At 37.0% G+C, this 22439-nt stretch overlaps 1 protein-coding gene across 2 annotated transcripts; it reads left to right on the top strand.

Annotated features, from left to right (window-relative positions):
* Positions 1-2907: 2907 nt before the first annotated feature.
* Zswim2 (zinc finger SWIM-type containing 2) lies at positions 2908-20843 on the top strand. 2 transcript variants are annotated; one of them, XM_003478735.3, is made up of 9 exons: positions 2908-3151; positions 4173-4249; positions 6971-7011; positions 11916-12123; positions 12802-13053; positions 15698-15782; positions 16480-16592; positions 18829-18982; positions 19958-20843. In XM_003478735.3, exons 1-9 carry the CDS (start codon positions 2987-2989, stop codon positions 20747-20749), a joined length of 1887 nt encoding a protein of 628 aa, XP_003478783.1. In that variant the 5' UTR covers positions 2908-2986; the 3' UTR covers positions 20750-20843. The 2 variants fall into 2 exon arrangements, with proteins under 2 accessions (XP_003478783.1, XP_023416902.1); XM_023561134.2 differs by lacking the exon at positions 4173-4249 and having other exon boundaries at positions 2908-3282.
* Positions 20844-22439: the final 1596 nt, after the last annotated feature.

Below are 22439 nucleotides of genomic sequence, written 5' to 3'. Positions count from 1 at the left end.
TTCTCTCTTGTTGCTCAAGTTATCTCCCTCCTAACGAACTTATGTCAGCTGAGTAATAACCCTAATTAACATGTGCACTCTCTCTTTTATCATGTGACCTTACCTTATCAGAGGGGAAGGAATTACACAAGAGCATGAGCCTTTGGTGCTGCTCAGTCCTTTCCAGTTCACGTCATTGTCAGACACTGAAATCTTACTTTAACTACAGGCACTTCTGATAGAAGAAAAACTGACATTATTTTCTCAGTCTGGCATCTTAGGCTAAAATTGCCAATGACATTGTAGCAGGTTGAACATTATGTGTACTACATACTCTTGTATGTACAAAATATTGAAGCGTATTTTCTATATACATGATTGAACCACTGTGATTGCCTCTACTTCTCTTGATAACAAGAGAAAAATCACCTGAGTAAAATATTACTTACTGTAGTTTAACAACTCAGCAGTCTTCTTAGATAAATGATATCTACTATTAAAGAGAAATTTCACTAGATGGAATGAAATAACCCAATAAGACTATTAAATGCTATTGCAAAAAGGGAGATTGAACTCAACTACACTAAAATAAAGAGCAGGGATTTTAAGCATTGGGATGACCCAAAAGAAAAGTACTAGAGAATTTTAACAAAGATGTTGTTGGTCAGTATAATGAGGACATATGTATTTACTAATTTGCATCTGTCTAAATTAAAAGTACCAAAGCAATTGGCACATAGGAGGCCTATTTTTCTTGATGATTCTGTTTCAACTAGATGGCCCCAGGTGCTTGAGGAAAACATTACTAGGTTGTGATACTGGCAAGGGTTTGAGAATAGTTATATCTCCAAAGAGCAAAAAAAGAATTTTCAATGAAAGTTTTCAAAGTCATCTTCTAAGACAAGGAATGTCAGGAGAGTTAGGGAAAAACCAATCTAGAGTTTAGCCAAGCAAACTGGAACTTGCACTTTAAGAATCAAATGCTTAAAACTTCAGATTTCCACTCATAAGGTATAGGAATGTTAAAGCTTATGTAGCCCTCTGTCTAACAACACAAGATGCAGATCTGGACTTCATATTATGTCTCCTAGATTCCTGCCTGTTAGTCCCAGTGTGCCCAGTCCCAATCGCTCCTCATTAATGATCATAAGATTCTAATTGGCCCCCTTTGACTTTTCAAAGGTGTCAAATTTGTCACGTCCCACTAGAGTCTTTGCTTTCAGTCTTGAAGTCTGAATTCTGTTTCTTCCTGGTCTGATTCCAGTATTCTGCCTTTCTTCCGTCCTCATCTATACAAGCAAACATGAACTCCTGTCTTCATCTCAGTCTTTAATCCTCAGAAGCAGGGCATCAGCTGCCTTCTCTGCACCTCCCCATCTTGCTCAGCATATGTCAGATATGGCAAAAAGGGAATTCATGAAAGTTTCATCAGCCCATGAAACGCTGCTTTCTTTGTTTCTAGCAGTGTATACCATTTTCTTCCCAGGATCAAAGTACCTTGAAATAGAACTTGGCAGGGAACACTGAAAATTTAAGGTAGAAATATAATTCTCCAATTTAACTCGCACAGAATTTTCGCCTTGTCACATGCTTGTGAGAGATAAGGCAAACACATGGAATTAGCATCTGGCTATAAAATTGTTTCTTTCTGTGCTAATATTGTTTGGACAAGATATCATGCCTATATCTTGTACTCTGAATAACCACCACGAAGACAACAATGTACAATGTATTAATTATTGTAACTATTCTACTAACCCGTTTTGAAAGCTTTGTTTTTATTTTTTTCTCTTAAAAAAATGTTTCTGAAATTTTAACTGACAGAAAAATAAATGTCTTACAGCTAAACTGAAATTCTTTCTAGCAATCTGTGCTTTCTGATTTCCATAAAGGCATGAAAGCTGTTATTTTTTAAATTCCCAGAAACAGAATTTATGACTGTTTATTCAGTTATATAACTATTACCTTCACTCTTATACTTGCATATGGAACAAGTGTCACTAATTTCAAACAAAACACAACAGCTTTAACAATAATTGCTATGTTTGATCTTTAAAATTCTCAAATAACCATATACATCTAATCACATACACCAGGAGGGAAACAAATCAAGTGCCTTTACTGTGAAACACAACTCATTTTGTTGTGTAGAAAATGTTAGTTGTCATTGATGTTGTTTGAAAATTATCAGCGATTATATAACATTTTAATTCAGTTTATATTTTGTTCTTAGTGTGGCTGTTTTTCTTAATGTACAATGTTTTGCTCTAATGTAGCATCATTAAATTAGGATTACTCTGATATGTATGTTATCACTCAGAATAGGTGACTAGAAAGAAAATTTAGTCAGTTAAATTCTTAGGCCTAGGTTTGGGCTGGGCTCACCCAAGCATATCACATCTGGAGGGCGCCATGGCCACTAATTTCTCCAACATGGCGGCCTTGGCCATGTGCTCCTCCCCTTTGACGGCTTTGAGACACAGCCTGGCTCTGGTTTCCTCCTGTGATAAAACAGGAAAAGTAACTTCCGTCCTTAATGTTACCTGGAGGAGCTATCTCCTGTTTTGATCTTCTTGAGCAGCCTGGCCAGTTGAGCACTACCGCTCTGGGGTAAGAAAAGCACCTTTTTAAAAGGCTGGGGCTGTAGCTCAGTGCAAAGGCCTTTTATGGGACAGGAGGAAGCAAGGTACAGCAATCCTCCAGTCCGTGCACTTCGCAAGCAACTGGGAAACGTCCATGACAAGATGCTGAACGTCAGCAGTCAGTGGGCTTTCTGAGGAAGACCGGGGATCAGCAGAGATGACCTCCCTCCCCATGCAGAATGTGTTCGCCCTGGTTTTAGCAACAGCCAGACTGAGCGCAGGCGCGCCGCAGCCACAGGGTCCGCCCCGCCCACCACCCCGCGCAAAGCACGTCGGGAGGGGCGCAGCCTCACCTCGTCCCCAGGGCAACCGGCCCCACGCCGTCGCCATAGAGACCCGCGGGCGCCTCCGCCGGCGTCCGCAGGATGCTCCGCCGGGGCTGCAAGGCGTCTGACCGGCGGAGACACCCGAACGACAGCCTCAGCCGGCAACAGGACCAGGCCCTGAGCAGCAGCATCTATCTCCTGCGGGAGATAGGGCCCACCGGCTTCCTGCTGCGGGAGGAAGAGCCGGAGAACGGGGATTTCCGAGTAACTATGCGGTTGTCCCCGGGCCACCAGGGGACACCTCACCCTCACCTCTCAGTCCAGCCGCGTGCTCCACCCCAAACACTGCCCTGGGCGAGAGAAATAAGATCGCTAGAAGCGTCTCTTTGTGGGAGGTTAGGACCTCAAGTTGTATCCAACCTCTTGTATAGTGATGGCCCCTCGCCTAAATCATTTCTAGCAGCCACTAATCCCATAGATCAAAATGGATTTTCCTCAGATTTACAGACCATAAATATTTGCTCAATGAACAGCATCAGTTTCGGATTATTCACTTTACAGCAAGGCCCCATTAAAAATAAACATTCTTTTATTTTGCTGAAAATCTAAGGATATTTTATATATTCCATTCTTAGCAAAAATCAGTCACTGTGCACACCTCCTATGGGTTGACTTGGAAAATTTTAATTTAGTGCCATGAATATTAGAGTACTGAACACAGTTTACCTGTATGTCCTTTTTTAAAACATTCTTTTTTTCCCTTGTTGCTTACAAAACTTACTTGCTTTAATAAACTGCGTTAGCCAATGCAGTCTTGATGAATAAAATTACTCCTCTTGAGTAAGGTTAAATTTTAAATCCAAAACACACAAACAAAAATCCAAAGTGAGCTACCTTACAAAAGGTGTTTAAGTCTACTCCGGAGTTTCCTATAGTAAGAAAAATCGTCTCTTGAGTTTCCTGTTTGGTTGGTTGGTTGGTTGGTTGATTGTTGGTTGGTATTTGCTTTTTCAGCTTTTAAACATTATATTTTCATCTGTGTAAAAATCACTTAAAGCTGTCTTATAATGCATACTGTTCACCAAGGCAAAGAATAAGAAGTGAAAGATCCATCTAAGGTGCTTGCCAAGAGTTGAGATAGCCCAATAGGTTCACCAATAAGAGGCTCGATTTGACCTCACCTAAACCAAATTACCTGTTTAAGTCGCTTTTAATCAAATTATATAAAAATTAGTTTTGCTTTAACATTCAGTGACCTTTTTAAGTATGCATTTTTCTTTTAAAGGTTTTCCTAGGAAACCCTCATGTTTGTAACTGCTCCACATTTCTGAAAGGAGAGGAACTTTGTAAGCATATATGCTGGTATGTGATTTTTAATTAGATTTTTATTTTTATTGGTACTTGTGTGCAATATAATTACATTCCACATGGAGAGTAGGCACACGTACGTAATGCACCTCTTAATTCTTTTTCATCCTTTTCTCTTTCCCTCTCCCGCCCTCCACCTCTGAATCCCCTCCCTACTTCCTATTACCTTTTATTTTGCTCTATTTACAGTCTGGGTTTCTCACACAGGAGAAAGTATGTGAAGCCTAAGCCCGCATGTCTGATTTGTTTCCCTTAACATTATGGTCTCAAGGTGCATCCATTTTTTCTATATCTCAAGCTTATAATGTAAATCTTCAATCAAGGAACATCTTGATAGGTTATATATTTTAACTTTTGCTTGGCTTAAATGCAACAAGATTAAAGTAATTTAGTGTTGGTAGAATATAAAGTTTAAATGGCTATAATTTACCAGTATATTTTTCAGTATCCCATTTTTCTCTGAAAATACTAAAGTTTAAGTTGAGGACAATGTTATAATTTTTTTAATAAATATATCAACTTTTAGATTCATTCTCATGCTGCCTACAAATGCGAAACCTATAAAGTGTGAAAAATGCCAGGTTCACACCACTGGTGTTAACTTTGTGGCTCATTTTGGAGCATTGTTGTGCTTCAACAAATTTCTATGTCTGGAAACACTTTTTCTTGAAACCAAGTGTTCTGTTGTCCCCAAGAATACAATGGAATTGAAAATATCCACCTTATTATACTGACTTATGTTGGTCATTTCATGATGTTTCTCCTTTTTCAGTGAACACTTTGCTATGAATCTTTCAAGATACAAATAGGATTGTATTGAAGATTACTTTTCTGACATTTGAAATCATTCCTTTAGTGTCAGAATCCTTTTGTAGCATTTTTAATCCCCAGAAATAGAAAAGAAAGTCTCCATTAAATTTAAAACATCAGTTTAATTCATTTTGTTTTGCCTATCTATGTTTATACAGCAGTTCCTTCATTATATTATTACTGATTTATATATATTTGAGGAGAAAATTTTAAAATTTAGGGAAAACTATATCATTTTTAATGATTTTTTTCTTTTTTATTTTAAAGAGTATAAAACAATAAAACCAATCAAAACAAACCAGTGTAAGAGATACAGGACTTCAAAACATTACAAAATCAACAATAGTTACCATAATGCCTCTTGATGTCTTCAAAATAGCTGTAGATAACTTCAGACATAGTAAAATTCAAACAGAATAGAGTAGAAACAATAAAAACAAAAGAATGAATACAATAAAGAATTTCAAAACAAGCCAATAGTAAATCCAAAATTGCTTCCATATCTTGTTATCTTTGAAATCACTGTTCCTGACATAGGATTTGACATAATCAAACAAAGCAAGAGAATAAAGCCCAACCCAACAAAACAATGGAAATGATTATAGAACTTCAAAACAAGATCATATGGAACCAACAACAGCTACAACCCTCAGAAGAAGATTCCTTCTAGATGTCACACTGCGAACCCCTATCCTCTGAACCTATGGTCAGACCACTGGCTGTAGCCTGCAATGTTAGTGAAACACCAAAGCACCACAGGCATCCGATTGCAGTTCACCTCCACAGCTATCAGCACAGCCTGTGTTTCTTCTACTAAGCCAGTCACTTAGGAGGTGGCTGTAGGGCTGGATATCAGTACTCCTTGTATTGCCCGCCCATGTGTCAGAAGAGGCTGGGGTCTGGCTTTGCCCATTCTGGCTGTGGCCCGCACGGCTTGCTAGTTCCCAGGCGAGCTTGTCTACTGGTGTGCCTTTGTTCCCTCTGCTCCTAGTCGGAGAACCACGCTGACTCACAGGTAGAGGCTTGGGTCTACCTGTTCCCACTCTGGCAGTAACCTGCATATGGGGCAGGTTCCCAGCCTGCTGATGATTTTCTTTATAAGTTAAAAAAAAAGGCACAATTGTATGTCTTATTTTTTCTAATGCCTTATCAATGCCTTGATTTTTCATTTCGGTTGATTTTTGCTAACCGTCTGTGAACATGGGTTATTTGCTCTGTTCACAAAAAGATAAAAAATATGCTTCTTTTGAAACTTGTAATTTGACATCATTATACTTTAAGGCTTTTCCATTTTTATTGTATATCAGAGCAAGAGCACTCAATTCTGATTTTAATGGGATGTAACTAACTTTGTGTTTTAAATAAATGAAAATACAGTCCAAGCATTTAATACACTAAAGTATATTTAATATACTTAAATAATAACCAGATATGTATTTACCACTTTGAAAATCACATTTCATTTTATTTGATGAGATTGGGAAATATTTTTCTACTATATACTGAAGTGGTATTTCCCTTGGTACTATATCCAGATACTCAGTTCATTTTCAGGAAGATCAAAAGAAGTATATGAATACCTAGTGCCTTCATTGTCCTCTCCCTGGGTGCTGTGTGTCATGTGGGCTGCATGCTCCATGGACTCCTGATGAATTTCTGTCCTACAAATGCATTTTGTGCCCATTAATCATCCTTTTTCATGTTTATTTGAAAACATAAGTTTAACTACCATGATTATCTGAGGAAAATTTCATGCTTTAGTGTTCTTGATGCTTTAATTTTCTTCACAACACTTAATAGTGCAAATTACATAATGCTATTTCTGTTCTAAAATGTTTTTAGAAATATCTTTTGAGTTATGGCAAATATAAATGTTTTCATTTTTTCTCTATTTGTCAATATTAGGATCTTGTTGAAAAAATTCAGGCTTCCAAGGAATCATGAATGTAAGTTTTATGGTTTTTGTTATTTATTTTTACTAATTTGAAATTAACATTTGATGTGTTGAATTTTTAATTTAAATGTATTCTAAACTTAGATGCTTATTTTTCAAAAGGATCCAGTGTCTGTAGCCTAGCTTCTTAAAGTTGGGACATTTTTCTTCTTTGATTAAAAAAATTACTTCGATATGCCATTTTTAAAGTCAATAATACTCAAAAACAAGGATGAAACAATGGCCAATTATTTGGTAGAAAATAATATCTCATGCCCAGAGAGAAACTTCACAGTGTTTTCTGTATCTAAAATTATTTTAATAGTGAAAAAAATTTTAAATGCAATTTTTTTACATCTCAGTAGTAGGGTGGCACATAATTTTATCCAAAAGTGTTTACTGGCTGAAATTGTTTAAAAAAAGTTTCTTAATGTAAAATGTAGTAGTTTTATGTCAGTTATTTAAATTGAGTTGGGAGTCAGGCTTTAAACTCCAGAGTCCTCAAAAAATAAAAGGAAAAGACAAATAGTTCTTTTATAGGTCATTAAACGTGCGTGTTTTATAATAAAGATACTACCATTGTGAGCATTGCCTGCCCCCAAGGAGGGGGCATAATGTGCATAATATTCATAAGAACTATAGTGATATTCAGTTCTCAGTTCTTTGTCAATTTAGAGATTCTGTTTAGGCAAGTTCATCCCTCCAACTGTTACATAAACAGATTTTAAAAACTTAAGAATAGGTTAACTTTAGCATTTCTCAGAGATTTCCCTTTTATTTTCTTCTCTCCACATAATCTTTGGGAGACATGGCCATTGTGTGTTTCTCCAGTGGTGAAATCTAAACCATCAGTTCCCACATCTCCGCAAGGAGATAGAGTTGTCTTCGGACAGCTCAGATTTGAGGTCAGACAGTTCAATTTGGAGACACATTAAACACCAAAATTTCCCCCATTTTAGTTTCTCTTATTATTTCTGGTGAAGGATTGTTGTTGTTACTGTTTTGGGTTTTTTGTTGGGTTGTTGATTGATTGGTGGTCTTGGTTGGTTTTGCAGTACTGAGGACTGAACCCAGGACTTTGCCCTGGCTTCTTTAGCCTTAGCAACCATGGCCTGCAGCTTCACTATCCCTGTCCCGCACTGTCTCCTCCTGCTCGCCCTCCTAGGTGCAGGAAGCTTCTTCCTAGCTGTTCCTCCCTGTCCTTTGGTGCTGCCTGTGGGTTGTGCGATACCCTCCACGCTTGCTCTTTGTTTCATCTGCAGGAAGGTGGAGGCTGGCTTCCTACCAGTCTGAGCTACGCTTAGCATTGTCATTTTCTCAAACTTCTGTACTCAGGCTGCCTGTAGAAATATATGGAGAACCACGTATGTCATTTTCTAGTAGCCATTTTATAAGAATTAAGAAAAGGGGACATAACTTCAACAATATACTTTAACCCAAAACATCAAACGTATGTTAACATATAACGAGTATAAAAATATTTGACATTTATTGAGTCTTCAAAGCATCGCTGTATATGTGATGTTCACTGTTCAGCTCTGCTCACGATATTTTCATTGGAATTATTTGAGCTGTATGTAGCTTCATAAAATTTTCAGTTGAAAAGTACATTCACATATACCCAAATTGTTGCAGACATAATATTTTCCAGCAAGGTCATATATTATCAACTATAAATTTAAATTAAGCAAAATTAAAATGGACTTTTTAAGTCAGTCTAGCTAACTCCACGTGCACAATAGCTACATATGGCTAATGACTGTATTAGAAAATGCAGGTCCACACAATTAAATTCAGTAAGCATTTATTGTACTGCATGTTAGCCAGGGCCTGTTTTAGATGCTTTTCATAAAATGAATCCTGTGAATCACTAGTGTTTGGATACTTTCATGTATAAATATAGCATTTTTATGAATCAGTCCAATACTTTTTATTTCCCTTTGCATTTTTTTCTTGAAACAGAATCTCACTACATAGTTCAAGCTGGCCTTAACTCACTATGGAGCCCAGGCTGACCTCTCAGAATCATGACAATCCTCTTGCCTCAGCTGGGATTGCAGGTTTTACCTGGTTTGTTTCTTTTGCACTTCTCAAAGGCAGAAACTATTCTTTTTATAAATATCAACGGGGATGTTACCATTAATTCTGTAACTTTGAAGAAGTTATACTTCCTGCTGAAATATCTTCCTATCATCTATATTTAAAAGAACTTTTAGTTAGCATTGAGAAAATATTATATTCAGAATATAATTATACACAGATTAGGAATATAAAAAGAGAGTTAATGACCTTGAAATTTTTATCCATTGAATGAAAGCTAGGGTAAACATACATGAAAATTAAAATAATTCCAAGAAAACCATACATAGAGTTTTTTAGTAGGATTATGTAAATAGGTGTAGAGAGATGCTTACTACTAATAAAGGAAGAATGTTTTGACTATCATTCATACATTCTTTTTTCTCTCTTTTTGAGACAGGATCTTGCTATGCAGTTCAAGCTGTCCTTGAGCTCACTTCAGAGCTCAGACTAGTCTCAAATTTGCAAGGATATTCCTGCCTCAGGCTCCTGACTATTGAGATTACAGACATGTACCCCCATGCCAGGCTATACATTATTTTCTAAAAGAGATTTGAGAACAGTAATTTATACCCTCATGTGCATATAAGAAGTCAGAGCTTCTCTTTTTTTTATGAAGACCTGCAGAGATGATTAGAAGAATACCAGTTTTATTATAAGAATATGGTTTTTTAAACTGGGTATGATGGTGCATGGCTATAATCACAGCACTTGGGAGGCTGAGGCAGGAGGATCACCAAGATTTTGAGAGCAGCCTTCACCTCCTAGTGAGTTCAGGGCCAGCCTGAACTATATCGCAAGCCCCTGTTTCAAAAAGGAAAAAAAAGAAGAAGAAGAAAATAGTTTCTGAACACTGAACCTCCTTTTTCCTCTTAAATGTATTAGCAAAACCAGGGTTTGTCACTTAATAGTTTTTTCTGAGTAATATGGTGAATAAATGCCATTCTACTCTTTTAAAATTATAGAAAAACACAAAAGAAACATGAAAGGAAATAATTCCAAATTCCACTACAAAAATATAGTGACTTTCTTTATGGTCAATGTTGCTGTTATGATTATATAATATATACACATGTGAATATATATGTCTAATAGTATGCTGGAATCCTACATACTTTTATCACACACAGAATTTCTGTTCTTTATATTTTCAGTGCTATTTAATGCCTGTAATTGAAGTTGTCAATAGTTAATATGACTGAATATGATATATAAAAAATTAAATTTCCCATTATTAGGCACTTATTTCTACTTGGGTTTTTTCTTTCTTTTCCATTATTTTTATAGCCTATTGTCTCATTATTTGGATTTTGAGTGAAAATGTTAAAGTTTTTGTTTTCACCTCCCATTTGTATTGCTATACTGGCCTTTAAAATACTTTTGCTATTTCCCAACTCTTCTAAAAATATATCAGTTTTCTTTGAGTTTTGTCTGTTAGATTAATGTTTAATCATATTTAAGCCTATAAAAGACCTTAGTAATATATTTAAGTCCCCAGTAGAAATAAAGATGCACAGAAATATTTTGACATATTAGTAATATTTCTAAAATCTTAGAAAAAAACACACAAAATGAGAAAGATGCCATATACAAATTTATACTAATCTATCTTGCCTAATAAATTAAATAAGAAAATTGTTTCCTTTCTGCCAAACTTTTAATATTCTAATATTAAAGACTTAAATTCTCTCCAGATACCTTTCTTATATAAAGCCACAGGATGAGAAAAGAGGGGCCCTTCAATGGCTGCTGCTACCGATGTAACTGGGTAGCGATATGGAGAAAAACTAGTTCAGCCCCACCTCCAACTTATACCACAGGACACACATGGATGCCATAGAGAAAAGTAAAAATGATAGACCATCCAGCAAGGGGGGAAAAAACTAAAAGACCAGCACTACCGTAAGAGACAGATAGCTTTTAAATGAAGGATCAGTATTAACACAGGAAATTCATACGTTTTCCAAAACTTAGTAAAGCCATAGAAAAGCTGATTATAACAGATGAGGAAAGCATAGGCACTGGGGAGGAGGGGTGATCTCTGTAAGGTTTCAGAAGAGTGTGGTTTTACCCCAGCGCATAACCAAAATGTAATTCACACATGAAGTACAGAGTAAACACGGCATGGGAGGGAGCCTTTTAGATTTCATTGAACCTTGCTGTCCTTTTTCTGGCATGCGGATGTCACTGCGTCTCTGTGACAAGCAGCCCTCCTTCCCCAGAAATGAAAATTCAGTGACGCCCCGCCTGGTCCACCTGCCGCACCACCCAGCCCAGGAGCAGAGCTCTGCAGCAGGCAGTGAGTGTACACTGACGTATTCATCGGTGTACTAACTGATGTTTCCATCATCGTACTAACTGATGTTTTCAGGGTTCTGAGCCTTTATCTGGGGCCCTGCAGGGAAACACAGCTTTTCACTATTGCAAATACCCTTCACCCTGTATATTTCAAAGACCGTGTAAGAGAAATAGAACACAGGATGAACAGCAATTAGTTATGGTATCTAAAGAAAGACAAACAAATGTAGAACAAAAAAATGTAGAACATAATTATGACACTAATCCAAAAAATGAATGCCTTCCTATCCAAAACCCTTACAATGCATTATTTGCGCTTTTTCCAGTAACATGGAAAAAAAATTCATTCTTTTCCATAAACGACTCCTTTCTGACCTTTTGGCTCTGAAATGAATGCAAAGTAGTGGTCGCTGTTGATGCACGGTCCAGCTAAAACTGCCCTTCCGCTCCTGGAAAGGAAATTTAATGCTCAGTGTACATTGTTACATCTCTCTGTTTCCAGTTTTGCCACTGCATGTTAACACTCTGGGGTTTCACTAGCTGCTTTCCAGCTAGGTCTTACAGAAGGAGCAATAAACGACCTGCTGCGCGGGATACACCAAGTCCAGACTCCGCAGCCCGGAAGGCCCGAGGATGCTCGTGGGGAAGGAGCTCAGTTCGTCCCGCAGAAGGAAGTGGGTCCCGAGGACATCTGCTCCATCTGTCAGGAGGAGCTGCTGGAGAAAAGGCTTCCCATCACCTTCTGCAGGTGCTGGACTTCGTCCTTGGTTGACTCACCCTTGTGGAAAAGTCTAGCAACATGTTTTTATAGCTGACTAGAGTGTGAGATATGTTGATAGAGAAAAATACAAAGTTTTATCATAAGATGGGCAATTTATATTATTTTTTAGTGTTTTTCCCCCAACATGTATCTTGCTACTTTTTTCATTGTTATTTTTCCTCCTGATTATCTGTCAGAATTCCATGCCCGCTGCAGTTTTCACATGACTGTTTCTCTTGCACACTGTAAGATTATTAACTACTTCCCCAAATATTATTTCTCTCAGTAGATATTTATTAGACATTTAGAGTGTGATTTCTGAGAAAATTGAGGGGCATCATTATAATTTTCCTTTGTGTTAAGACTCTATTCTCTATCATTTTACAAACAAAAACATTTTTATGATCCAAAATCTTTCATCATTTCCTTAGAATAGAGAAAAATTAGGGTTAGATTTTGATACACTACATTAAATATGGTATATTTGATTTATATGTATGTGTAATCAAACTACTTGCAAAAATCAATTCTGAGTTTTTGTGGGAATAAAGGTATTAGAGCAGAAATTTTTATTTATAAACATGTTTATGATTATATAAATAGATGCAATATGTATATAAAATTTTTCTGTGCAAGGATGGTAACACTGAAATTTATTTCTAATAGATTTGGCTGTGGTAATAACGTGCATATAAAGTGCATGAAGATCTTGGCTAACTATCAGAATATGACCTCGAGCTCTTCCATGGTGAAATGTCCTCTGTGCAGGAAAGAGTTCGCACCATTAAAAGTCATCCTGGAAGAATTCATAAACTCTAGCAAGCTTATGGCTACCACTGAGAAAGAACGTTTGGACAAGCACCTTGGAATTCACTGTAATCACTGTCAACAATTTCCGATAAAGGGGAAATGCTACAAGTGAGTGTCACCAGTAAAATCACAGGTTTCTTTTAACTTTTGGAAACGTTAAGCATTAAGAGTCCCTGTCCATCATTCAGCCTTCTTCTGACTGCATGAACTGTGATTGCCTTACTTGATGGCAACTTGTGTGGGATTTCTAGACTTTTCTTCACTTTTGTAAGAGAATTGCCCTTGCACTGGAGTATCAGTGGAGTCTGCAGTAGCACACCGGGTGAGAGGCCCAGGATGCAGGTTTGTTACCTTGTCCTGGATGACAGCCCAGCAGAGTCACCCTGGATCTCTCACTTTCTTTGAACAACCAATGAGAGCATTGCCAAAATCATCTTCTAATATTAGACCAGAGGGATGCGGACTAGACTGACTGAATTTTTCATCAAATTCCAAAAAGCCCTAATTACAGTAAATTCGAGTCTTGTTTTCTTTCATATTTTATATCTCAGCAATAACAACAAAAGTGAGATAATTAGTAGAGCAATTTTCACCGTTTTCTCACAATTGTCACAATTAAACATCAATTAATTGTCTGAAAAAATTATGTTTCGCTAATTAAAATTTTGAGTAGGGTACTATTTTGTTTCAGTTTTTAAGAATTCTTCTACAGTATGCCAGTTTACTTTTCAGCTGTTCTAGAATTACATCATGATGAGCACGGTTTAAATTATAAGTATTAACCTTTCTCATAAAGCCACAGCACTTTCCTGTAGTCCCCAACGGCACCTTGTACCTTTCTCCTCTGTGGTCTGCATGTGTCACACAGATGGAACTTAATCATTCACACACGTCAGGAAACTGGCCCAGAGAGGCAATAACTGGAGGAGAGGAGGGCAGAGTTTCTGGAGACCTTTCTTCAGGAGGTGCTCGTGTGGCCTCAGGAAAGTTAGTAAGGGAGAGTGCGAGCATAGGGCCTTGGTCTTCAGTAGTAGCAGCCATTGCGTGGGTACAGCAGCTCTGGGGTACAGAGAGAGTTGAGGGCCACAGTGTAAAATTCTCAGCCCTTACAGGCTTGCATTCCTCAAACCGTCAATGTGTGAGTATGGTGGGTTACACAAAGGAGGCAGCCTGGCTTCTAGGTACCCCGTGGTGACAGTGCTCTGGGGCCAACCGCTCTTTCCATCCCTCTGGATTTTTCCTCAGGATTCATGGCCTCCCTACGCACTCCTCATCCACTCTGCTAGGGTCTCCTGTGGGAACTTGGCCAGCTCGCTGGGACCATGTTCCAAATCACAGAATGTGTGTGCCACGTTCATGGCGCCACCTCCCTTCCCTTCGCTCGTACAGTGCTGCCCTTTCAGGCATCAGCCTGAAGAATTAGTTCTACTACTTTTAGAAAGAGAGTGCCTAGGAGAAAAGATAAACTGGAAAGTCTCTCAGCTCCCTCATGAGGGTTTAATGGCCCAGCTTTTTGTCAGTTAAGATGTCATTTCAAAAAACATCAGAGATATGGGAAAGCATGGAGGTGTTTGTCTGGTTCTGCCCCAGCATACTTTGATATATCAAATAAATTACAGCATTCTGCTGGTCTTTTTAGTATTGATGGTAACTAAGAATTCTCCTTGTGTGTATATAACTAGTAATAAATAAATTAGCATTTAATTCTAAAATATCTAAAGGACCTATTTTATCCTAATTTCTCGTGGAAATAGCCTTACAAATCTTTGTTAATTTATATTAGAAATAAGTTTATCTGACTAGTGCTCAGCTTCTTATTTGGTAAATTTTACAGCAAGTAAGTTTAAACCCTATTCTTGGGGCAAATTTTTATAAGCAGTATACACTTGACACTGGGATTTTAAGGCAAATTAAATTTTAAAAATTGTATCAATTTTTCACTGAAACTTTTTATATGTTTACCTGTTTTCATTCTGAGGAGAAAGAAAAAGAGCGTAATTTCACTTTTATGCCATAATCTGCTAGGTATAATTATGGTATTCATAAAACAACTAGAAAACAATGGGTAATCTAAGGACAGAATATTTAATGGGTGATTGATCCTACAGGAATTCAGAGGAGAGAATGGAAAGCTAATGTAGTTTAGGAAGGCTTCCTGGAAAGGGTCGGTGGGTACAACAGTGGCCTCACAAACACTGTCTGTTTACATCCCTGGGTGTGCATCTGAACATCAGGTCCATGTCATAGGGAAATGAGGTTACAGACGGGATTAAGATGCCTAATCAGATGACCTTGGAATAAGGTTATCCTGATCCGGATAAGCCCAGGATAATTGTTCTTAAAAGAGGAGGCAAGAAATCCAGAGAGAGATCTGGCAAGGGACGAGGGGCAGGGAGCTTCTATATAGCTCACTCTTTGAAGGTGTCTGGTCACTAGAAGACAAGGAAACAAATGGGTTCTCCTTCAGAAACTCAAAACACTAACACAGCCTTGCTAGCCTCCTGTTTGTAGCCATTTAGACTCATATAAGGCTTTTCTTTGCAGAACTGTAGGATAATACATTTGCATTATTCAAGCAGATATATATCATCAATTTTTTACAGCCATAGTAGGAAACCAATACACACTGGGACCTGAAATGGGCCTTGTCATGTTTAGTTTATGCCCAGAAAGTTTGGGTCAGAATTTTTCAACTAAAAACAACACAGTAACTGGATTCTCTTTTGCATGTTTTGATGTTTTGCATTTTTAGGTGCACAGAATGTACTGAATACCACTTGTGCCAGGGATGCTTTGATAGCTGCTGCCATGCCCCTCATACCTTTGAATTTCGTGAGGTAAGGTATCATCCTGGCTCCAATAAAGGGTTTGGACTTGTCCTGTTGTAAAACTAAGTAAACCTAAGAATATAGAGTAAGTGAGGCTCTGGAATACAGTTGGTTGATTTTTAATAAAAACCAATAAGGATATTTTTCAAAGAACACTTTGCATAGGTGCACAAGGCAAGCAGTTCTTGTACTGGTAATTTGTAAACTCCAACACAATAGCAAACCTCTGATGGCATTATAAATAAATCTTGCAAACAAGGTTTATAGGTAAACTCACAAATCATTTATAAAAGATTTCAACCTTATAATTTGGTATATCAGAATTAACAATCATATATGCTTTTCTTTTAAAATTTCTTATACCAATAATTAAACCTGAAACTTTGTTGATAATTTGAACTAAACACTTAAAAAGGTCTTGTGATGCTGATAATCATGCTGTTTTTCTAATTATGTAACATAAAATAAAACATCTGTACTTATCATCAATAATTTTACTTTAAAAACTAATACATCATGGTAGTTATACAGTAATACATGAGATCTGATAACTATTTGATATTTTTAATGAGATTAAAAAGAATAGGTATGTTTAAAAGTGTTTTTCACATTATCATATAATTGATAAGTAGACTACTATTTCTTAATTTGCAAAATAAAAATTTTTGTGACTTGCAAAGTAACATCTACTTCCTCCCTGTTACAGAAGAGAAACCAAGGATGGAGATCACTGGAAAATAAATCACATGAAGATGTAAAATATTTGGATATTAAAAGTAAGATAGAAGAAAAGATGCCACATTATCAAGAAAAGCAAGGGTGAGGTTCTAAGTAAAATTTACATTCCCAGTGTACCTTGAGACCTTTGAATAATTTTCTAATTTTAATGCATTGTTTAATCTTTGATTTAATATTATTATTTGATTTAATTTATTAACCACTTCCATATAACAGGTACAGTTACAAGGTGTAGTCAGCCTGCTTAGAGCCAATTCTGTTCTGCCACGTGAGGTCCATGTGTAATTTCGGGTTAGTAACCCCACTTCTCTCTGCTGCATGGGCACTTGTTCATCTTAAACAGGGAGATAATTCTAAATCCAACTTCATGTGAATTTTTTGAGGATGAAATGAGTTACTACACACAGCAAATATTCAAATAATCTCTATCATAATTAATTCCATTGGAGACAGCAGTCGGTATTGGAGATACATAGTTTCCTCAGTAATCAAATAATTATCTAAATAAATATCAAGTTCAAACCTACAAAAGTTAGATAAACAAAAGGTACAGAGAGTTTTGAGATTTGCGTTTGTAATAATTGGCCTCTGGCAGAAGGAAGTATTCCTGCTTCATTCCTCCTCTTCCTCTACTCCCCTCTTCAGGCCCATGGATAGAATACTGGGTAGATCAGTCACATTTCTGAACCTGATTGGTTTGTTTACAGAACTTCAGTCTTACTCCTTGTTAATGACAAAATTCAACATGTATTAATAGATTATGTGCATTTAAAACATAGGCAAAAAAGCTCATTACTAAAGGATGAGATAAAACAATAAAGTTTTTGTTATTTTAATGAATCAAACAAAAACTGCTTATTTTCCCTAACTGTATAGATAGGCACACAACACACCTATATACCACACACACAGGGGTAAGTTTCTGTACAAATCTCAGTGGATGTACAGCCTATGTCCCTGGGGTACCCTACACCTTTGGAGATCAGAGCTCTTGCAGGACATTCAAAAGGCTCTCCATTTTTCCTGATGAAGAGTCATATTGCGTTCTATTAGAGTAAATTGTGTAACTGAGGCCTGAATTAGGAAATATTGATGGGTGGAGAGTTGGGAGCAAAAACATCAGAGGAAGAAAGAAATTTCAGATAAAGAAAATGAAAAAAATGAAAGAATTTTAAGATAAAAAGAGTGATTAGTAACCTCAAAAGCACAAAAAATACATATGTAACTGAAATTACATGACCTTGATGAGAGCAAATTTGTGTAACCTGGTTGTCATGATTTTATGTCTGTGGCCCCCAGGCCTCATGAGTTTGCATTGTGTATTTGTGATTGGTTCATTGTCTAGTGCTTGGATTGATGGTGTCAGTGCTCCACCCACATAGGGATGGAGCCAGGATGTGATGTAATGGCAGGAGGAAGGTGTGTCTTGCTCTTTGCCAGTTCCTGTTTGCTGTTTGCAGCCGCCATGAGCTGCCGCCCAGCCATGCCCCCTGCCTTGGAGCCAACTGAGTGTGGACTGAAACCTCAAAAAACTGTAAGAAATAAACCTTTCCCAACTTGGGCTTCAGGTATTTTGTCTCAGCGATGAGTAAAAAGTAACTAAGACACTGGTGAAGTTCTGTAGAATAATGAAAAAGACTAACATTTCTGAAGAATATGTGTGAACTTCGTTCCAAGTAATTTTCGAATGTAGAAATGCATCTGACTTTTAACAAAGTTTGGTTTTGATATATATTTTTTAATTTAACCAATTGCTAATGGCTTCAAATATGAGTTCGTTCACATTGTATCATCCTTGCTATGCTGGGCAGGACTTTTCAGGGTTTCAGTCTGGCCATCTGACAGTGTGATAGTAAGCACCTGGGCCAGGGGAAACAGATTTCCTAAAGTTGGTGATTTGCCAATCACCACTGAGGCCTGACATAGTCAGTGTGGCTTATGGTGAGCTCACTTTCTACCCCAAAGGGAATTGGGCTGTATTTTCCTAAACACTCAGAAGTGTTGGCCCGGACTGGAAGAATCTGAGAATATAGTTCTCACCCAAATTTTGTCCTGGCTTCATTAACATTGAAATGCAAAACATATACACTCGTGTTTTCGCTTGATAAGATTACACTCGTGTTTTCGCTTGATAAGATGAAATTAAGTTTTCCTCTGTGAAGCTGGACCTGCCCCGTGCGTGGTGACTGACTGCAGCAGTGTCACCTGGCAGAGGTCGGGCTGGATTATCCCTGCGTGGCCCAGCACCGCGCTGTGGTCTCTTCCACATCAGTCACCACCCGCGAACACTCGGGCCCCTCTGCTCGCTGTCTTTCAGGCAGATTTGCACGCCGAAACACGTGGTAAAGTCTCTCCCTCTCTTACTGGTCACGAAGAACAGCAAGCTGCTTGCCCCTGGTTGCCAGTGTCGGCTGTGTTTGAAGCCCTTCCACCTCGGCCAGCACACGAGACTGCTGCCCTGTTCCCACAAGGTAAAAGGCACAGCGTTTCCGTTTGGCTTTCCCTCAGGGGCAGTTTTCACAGAAGTAACAATTTAAGTTTCTTCTCCCGGTTTCTAGTCAGTACCCTGTGCAGAATTCGGATTGCACATGACGTATGAATGCTCCGGGGTCTATTTTTCTTCTATAGATACTATCATGAGAAGACAAGTGGCACTTCACATCAGATTCTTTTATCTACTTAAAGTATCTACAAACATAAAGAAAAGGCTTGTAGAACCGTCTTTGCTATGTATTTTTAGATGAAAGAGAAATGCCTAAAATGACAGTTGTTTTATATGAATTTGCTAGAATCAAAGTCTGAACGTTGCTTCATTACGATATAGCTGGTAACTTTTTCCAGAAAGTTGTTTCAATAAATATTTTATACCATTACCCTTATTTATAGTGGCCAGTAGTTCCTTTTATGGCCAAAACTATGGCTTATTTCATATCTCACTGTCATGGGATCCAGTTTCCAACTCTACCTTTTATTTGTTACATAATTTTTAATACCGGTTTTCTCAGAAGGCTGAGACAAGGAGATCTCAAATTCAAGGACAACCTAGGTTACTTAGCAAGACTGTCTCAAAATAAGGTTAAGGATGTCTTTCAGGCTCAAAGGGAGAGTGGCCCAGGGTTCAGTACCTGGTGTCACTAATAATAATAATCTTCATTGTTTAGAAGTAATTAGCATAAATTACTAGTGTAAGTAGTGAATGTTTAACAAAATTACAAGGGTGATATCAATACACATCTTTGCATTTTAATGTAGAAAATGATTAGTCCATAAATATATTTTTAAGTGAACTTTGAAATATTTTCATAAGACTTGATAGATTACAATTACTTCTATTTTACTAGATAGTTGTAATGTACACTTATAATGCTGGGAAACATTTATATAAATAACACAGATTACAGATATAATAATTACATCTATGATTAATGTCTAACCATTTTTTCCAGTTTCATAGAAAATGCATTGACAATTGGTTGTTCTACAAGTGCAATTCTTGCCCCGTTGATGGACTGCTCATTTGTGACCCTTTAATCTGGAAAAGCACAGCAATGAATGGACCAGTGCACAAGCCAACTTCAAATATGGGCATCACTCATCTGTCAAAGCAGGAAGAACCAAATCTTCTTATTCCTGGCACTAAATTAATTTTAGGACAAAACAGACCTGGAATTTTACCAAGCATTCCTCAGAGTAATTCTGAAAAACTGAATACACTTCACAGTCCAACAAATACCTATCAGGATATCACTATAGATGATCTGTGCTCTGTTAAATTAGATGATTCCAAGTCAAGAAAGCTACTCTATGAATACAAAATTAGCCAACATTTCCCCAGGTATCTTCAGGATCTGCCCACTGGACCACCTCAGACATTTCTCCCTTCCATTGCTTGTAAGAATATTAGCTGTCACACTGACATGGAAAGCACTTATGGTCCCAAAAACCCCAGCAGGCTGAGTGGAAAGGTGACTAAAGTCTTTCAACACACGAACCATAACCGAAAGAGGACTCACGTGCCTAAACACAGAGAAGACAACAGATCAAATGTTTTATTTAAAGAGGATTTAAATCTTATTGTTAATGGGGCTATGAATAATCTTAGTGTGTCTAAAAGGTGTAACAATTATAAGGGAAAAATTAGACAAAAATGTAGTCATCTATCAAGGCAACCTTTGTCTTACCCTTCAAATACAAAAAGTACTGCACTATCTTTAATAATGGAAGGGGTTCAATTGTGAAAAGTATTTTTGATAACTATCAAAGTATTTGGATATTGAATATAAAAATATTTTATTTTTAGAACATAAAAGACTTGTACACTCCATAAATGCAGATGGAATTCTCTGTCGTCATTTGCCTACTTGTCTATGAATAACTATTGCATGTAAACTTACCTCATTACTTATAAGACAAAGTAGTTCATTAAAGCTGCCATAGTCTGTTTCACACTGATTAATTTTTTATAAAGATACAGATTTTCCCTACTTCAACTCAGTGCTTTCAAATATTTCACTTAATAACATATAATATAGAGCTGGGCATGGTGGCTCACGCCTCTTAATTCCACCATTTGAGAGGCTAAAGCAGGAGGATCAGTGTGAGTTCAAGGCCAGCCTAGACTACATAGTGAGTTGAAGGCCAGCCTGAACTACACAGGGAGATCCTATCTCCAAAAAATATATATATATATACATATATATATGCATATATAGATATAACATTATACAGGGATTATTCCCAGATATGTGTATGGTTTTATTTTTTCTGACACAAAGATCTACAGTAGCCTAATGAGAATCCAGGTAGTTATTTTCTTTTATTTCCTTAAAAGGAATTTTCTTATACATGAAATGAAAACAAAACACAATGCCATAAACCTTCACACATTCATAATGGTTTTACCATTCTGTTTTCAAGAAATTTTCATTTTATAAATCCTATGAAATTTCTTGAATCACTAGTAAAGGACTTGGGGTTTTTGTTGTTGTTGTTTGTTTTTGTACTGGGGATCGAACTCACAGCCTTGCCCTTACCTGGGAGGTGCTTATGTCATTGAGCTAAATCCTCAGCCAGGACTTGTTTTTTATGTTTCCAAAGTACCCATTACTACAAAATGTTTGTTTGAAAATTGTAACCATTAGATTCTTGTTTATTTTTAAATTCTGTGGCACAGTAGCATTTCAAATATTATTTTTAAACATTGATATCATTAATTTTATTATTTTTAACAAAGATAAAAATTTCTTTTTTGATACCAGGGATCAAACTCATGACTAGGCACTTGCATTATGTCGCTGAGTTAAGTCCCCAGCCCAAAGATAAAAATTTCATAATTATTTTTTTTGCCATGGTGGTAATGGAAGACGTAGTTCTGTGAAACAAATTTTGAAGACATCAGGGAAACTTCCTTGCAAAAGCATTTGAACTTAAGTGATTAATTAAACTGAGGTAAATTACCAGCTGAAAGTAATTATAGATATGAACCTCAGAAGTAGTAAATGACAGTTAATTAGAATATGAGTTGTGTTTTAAAAGTGAATGGAACTTTGGCTTATTTCTGATGTACAAGTGGATGACAGATATATTTGTCAGCAATCCAGGATTTTATCAGCCTAATTATTTTGAAAAGTAACAATTTTTAAACTAACCAAATGTTATTTTTTAATAAGTATGGCAGCCTTCTTTTTAGAATCACCCTGAAAAATGGATTTAAAAATGCCTTAGAGAGCACAACAACGAAAGAGTTATAAAAGAAAAATCATGGGGATGCTAGCCAAGAAAAACAAGGTGGTGACACTATTTTATAAGGAAGCTATAATAAGGACTCCATTGTGACACTATTCAACTTTGTTAGTGATGACTCTCCAATTATTTTATGTTTTCAGAAATATACTATGTTGTAGTCAAGTGTTGTGGGGAGAACAATTA

Source organism: Cavia porcellus, unplaced genomic scaffold, assembly GCF_034190915.1.
Source record: "Cavia porcellus strain 051 isolate PalLab524CR breed Dunkin Hartley unplaced genomic scaffold, mCavPor4.1 scaffold_12, whole genome shotgun sequence".
Classification (NCBI taxonomy): Eukaryota; Metazoa; Chordata; class Mammalia; order Rodentia; family Caviidae; genus Cavia; species Cavia porcellus.
This window is presented reverse-complemented; position numbering and strand designations above follow the sequence as displayed.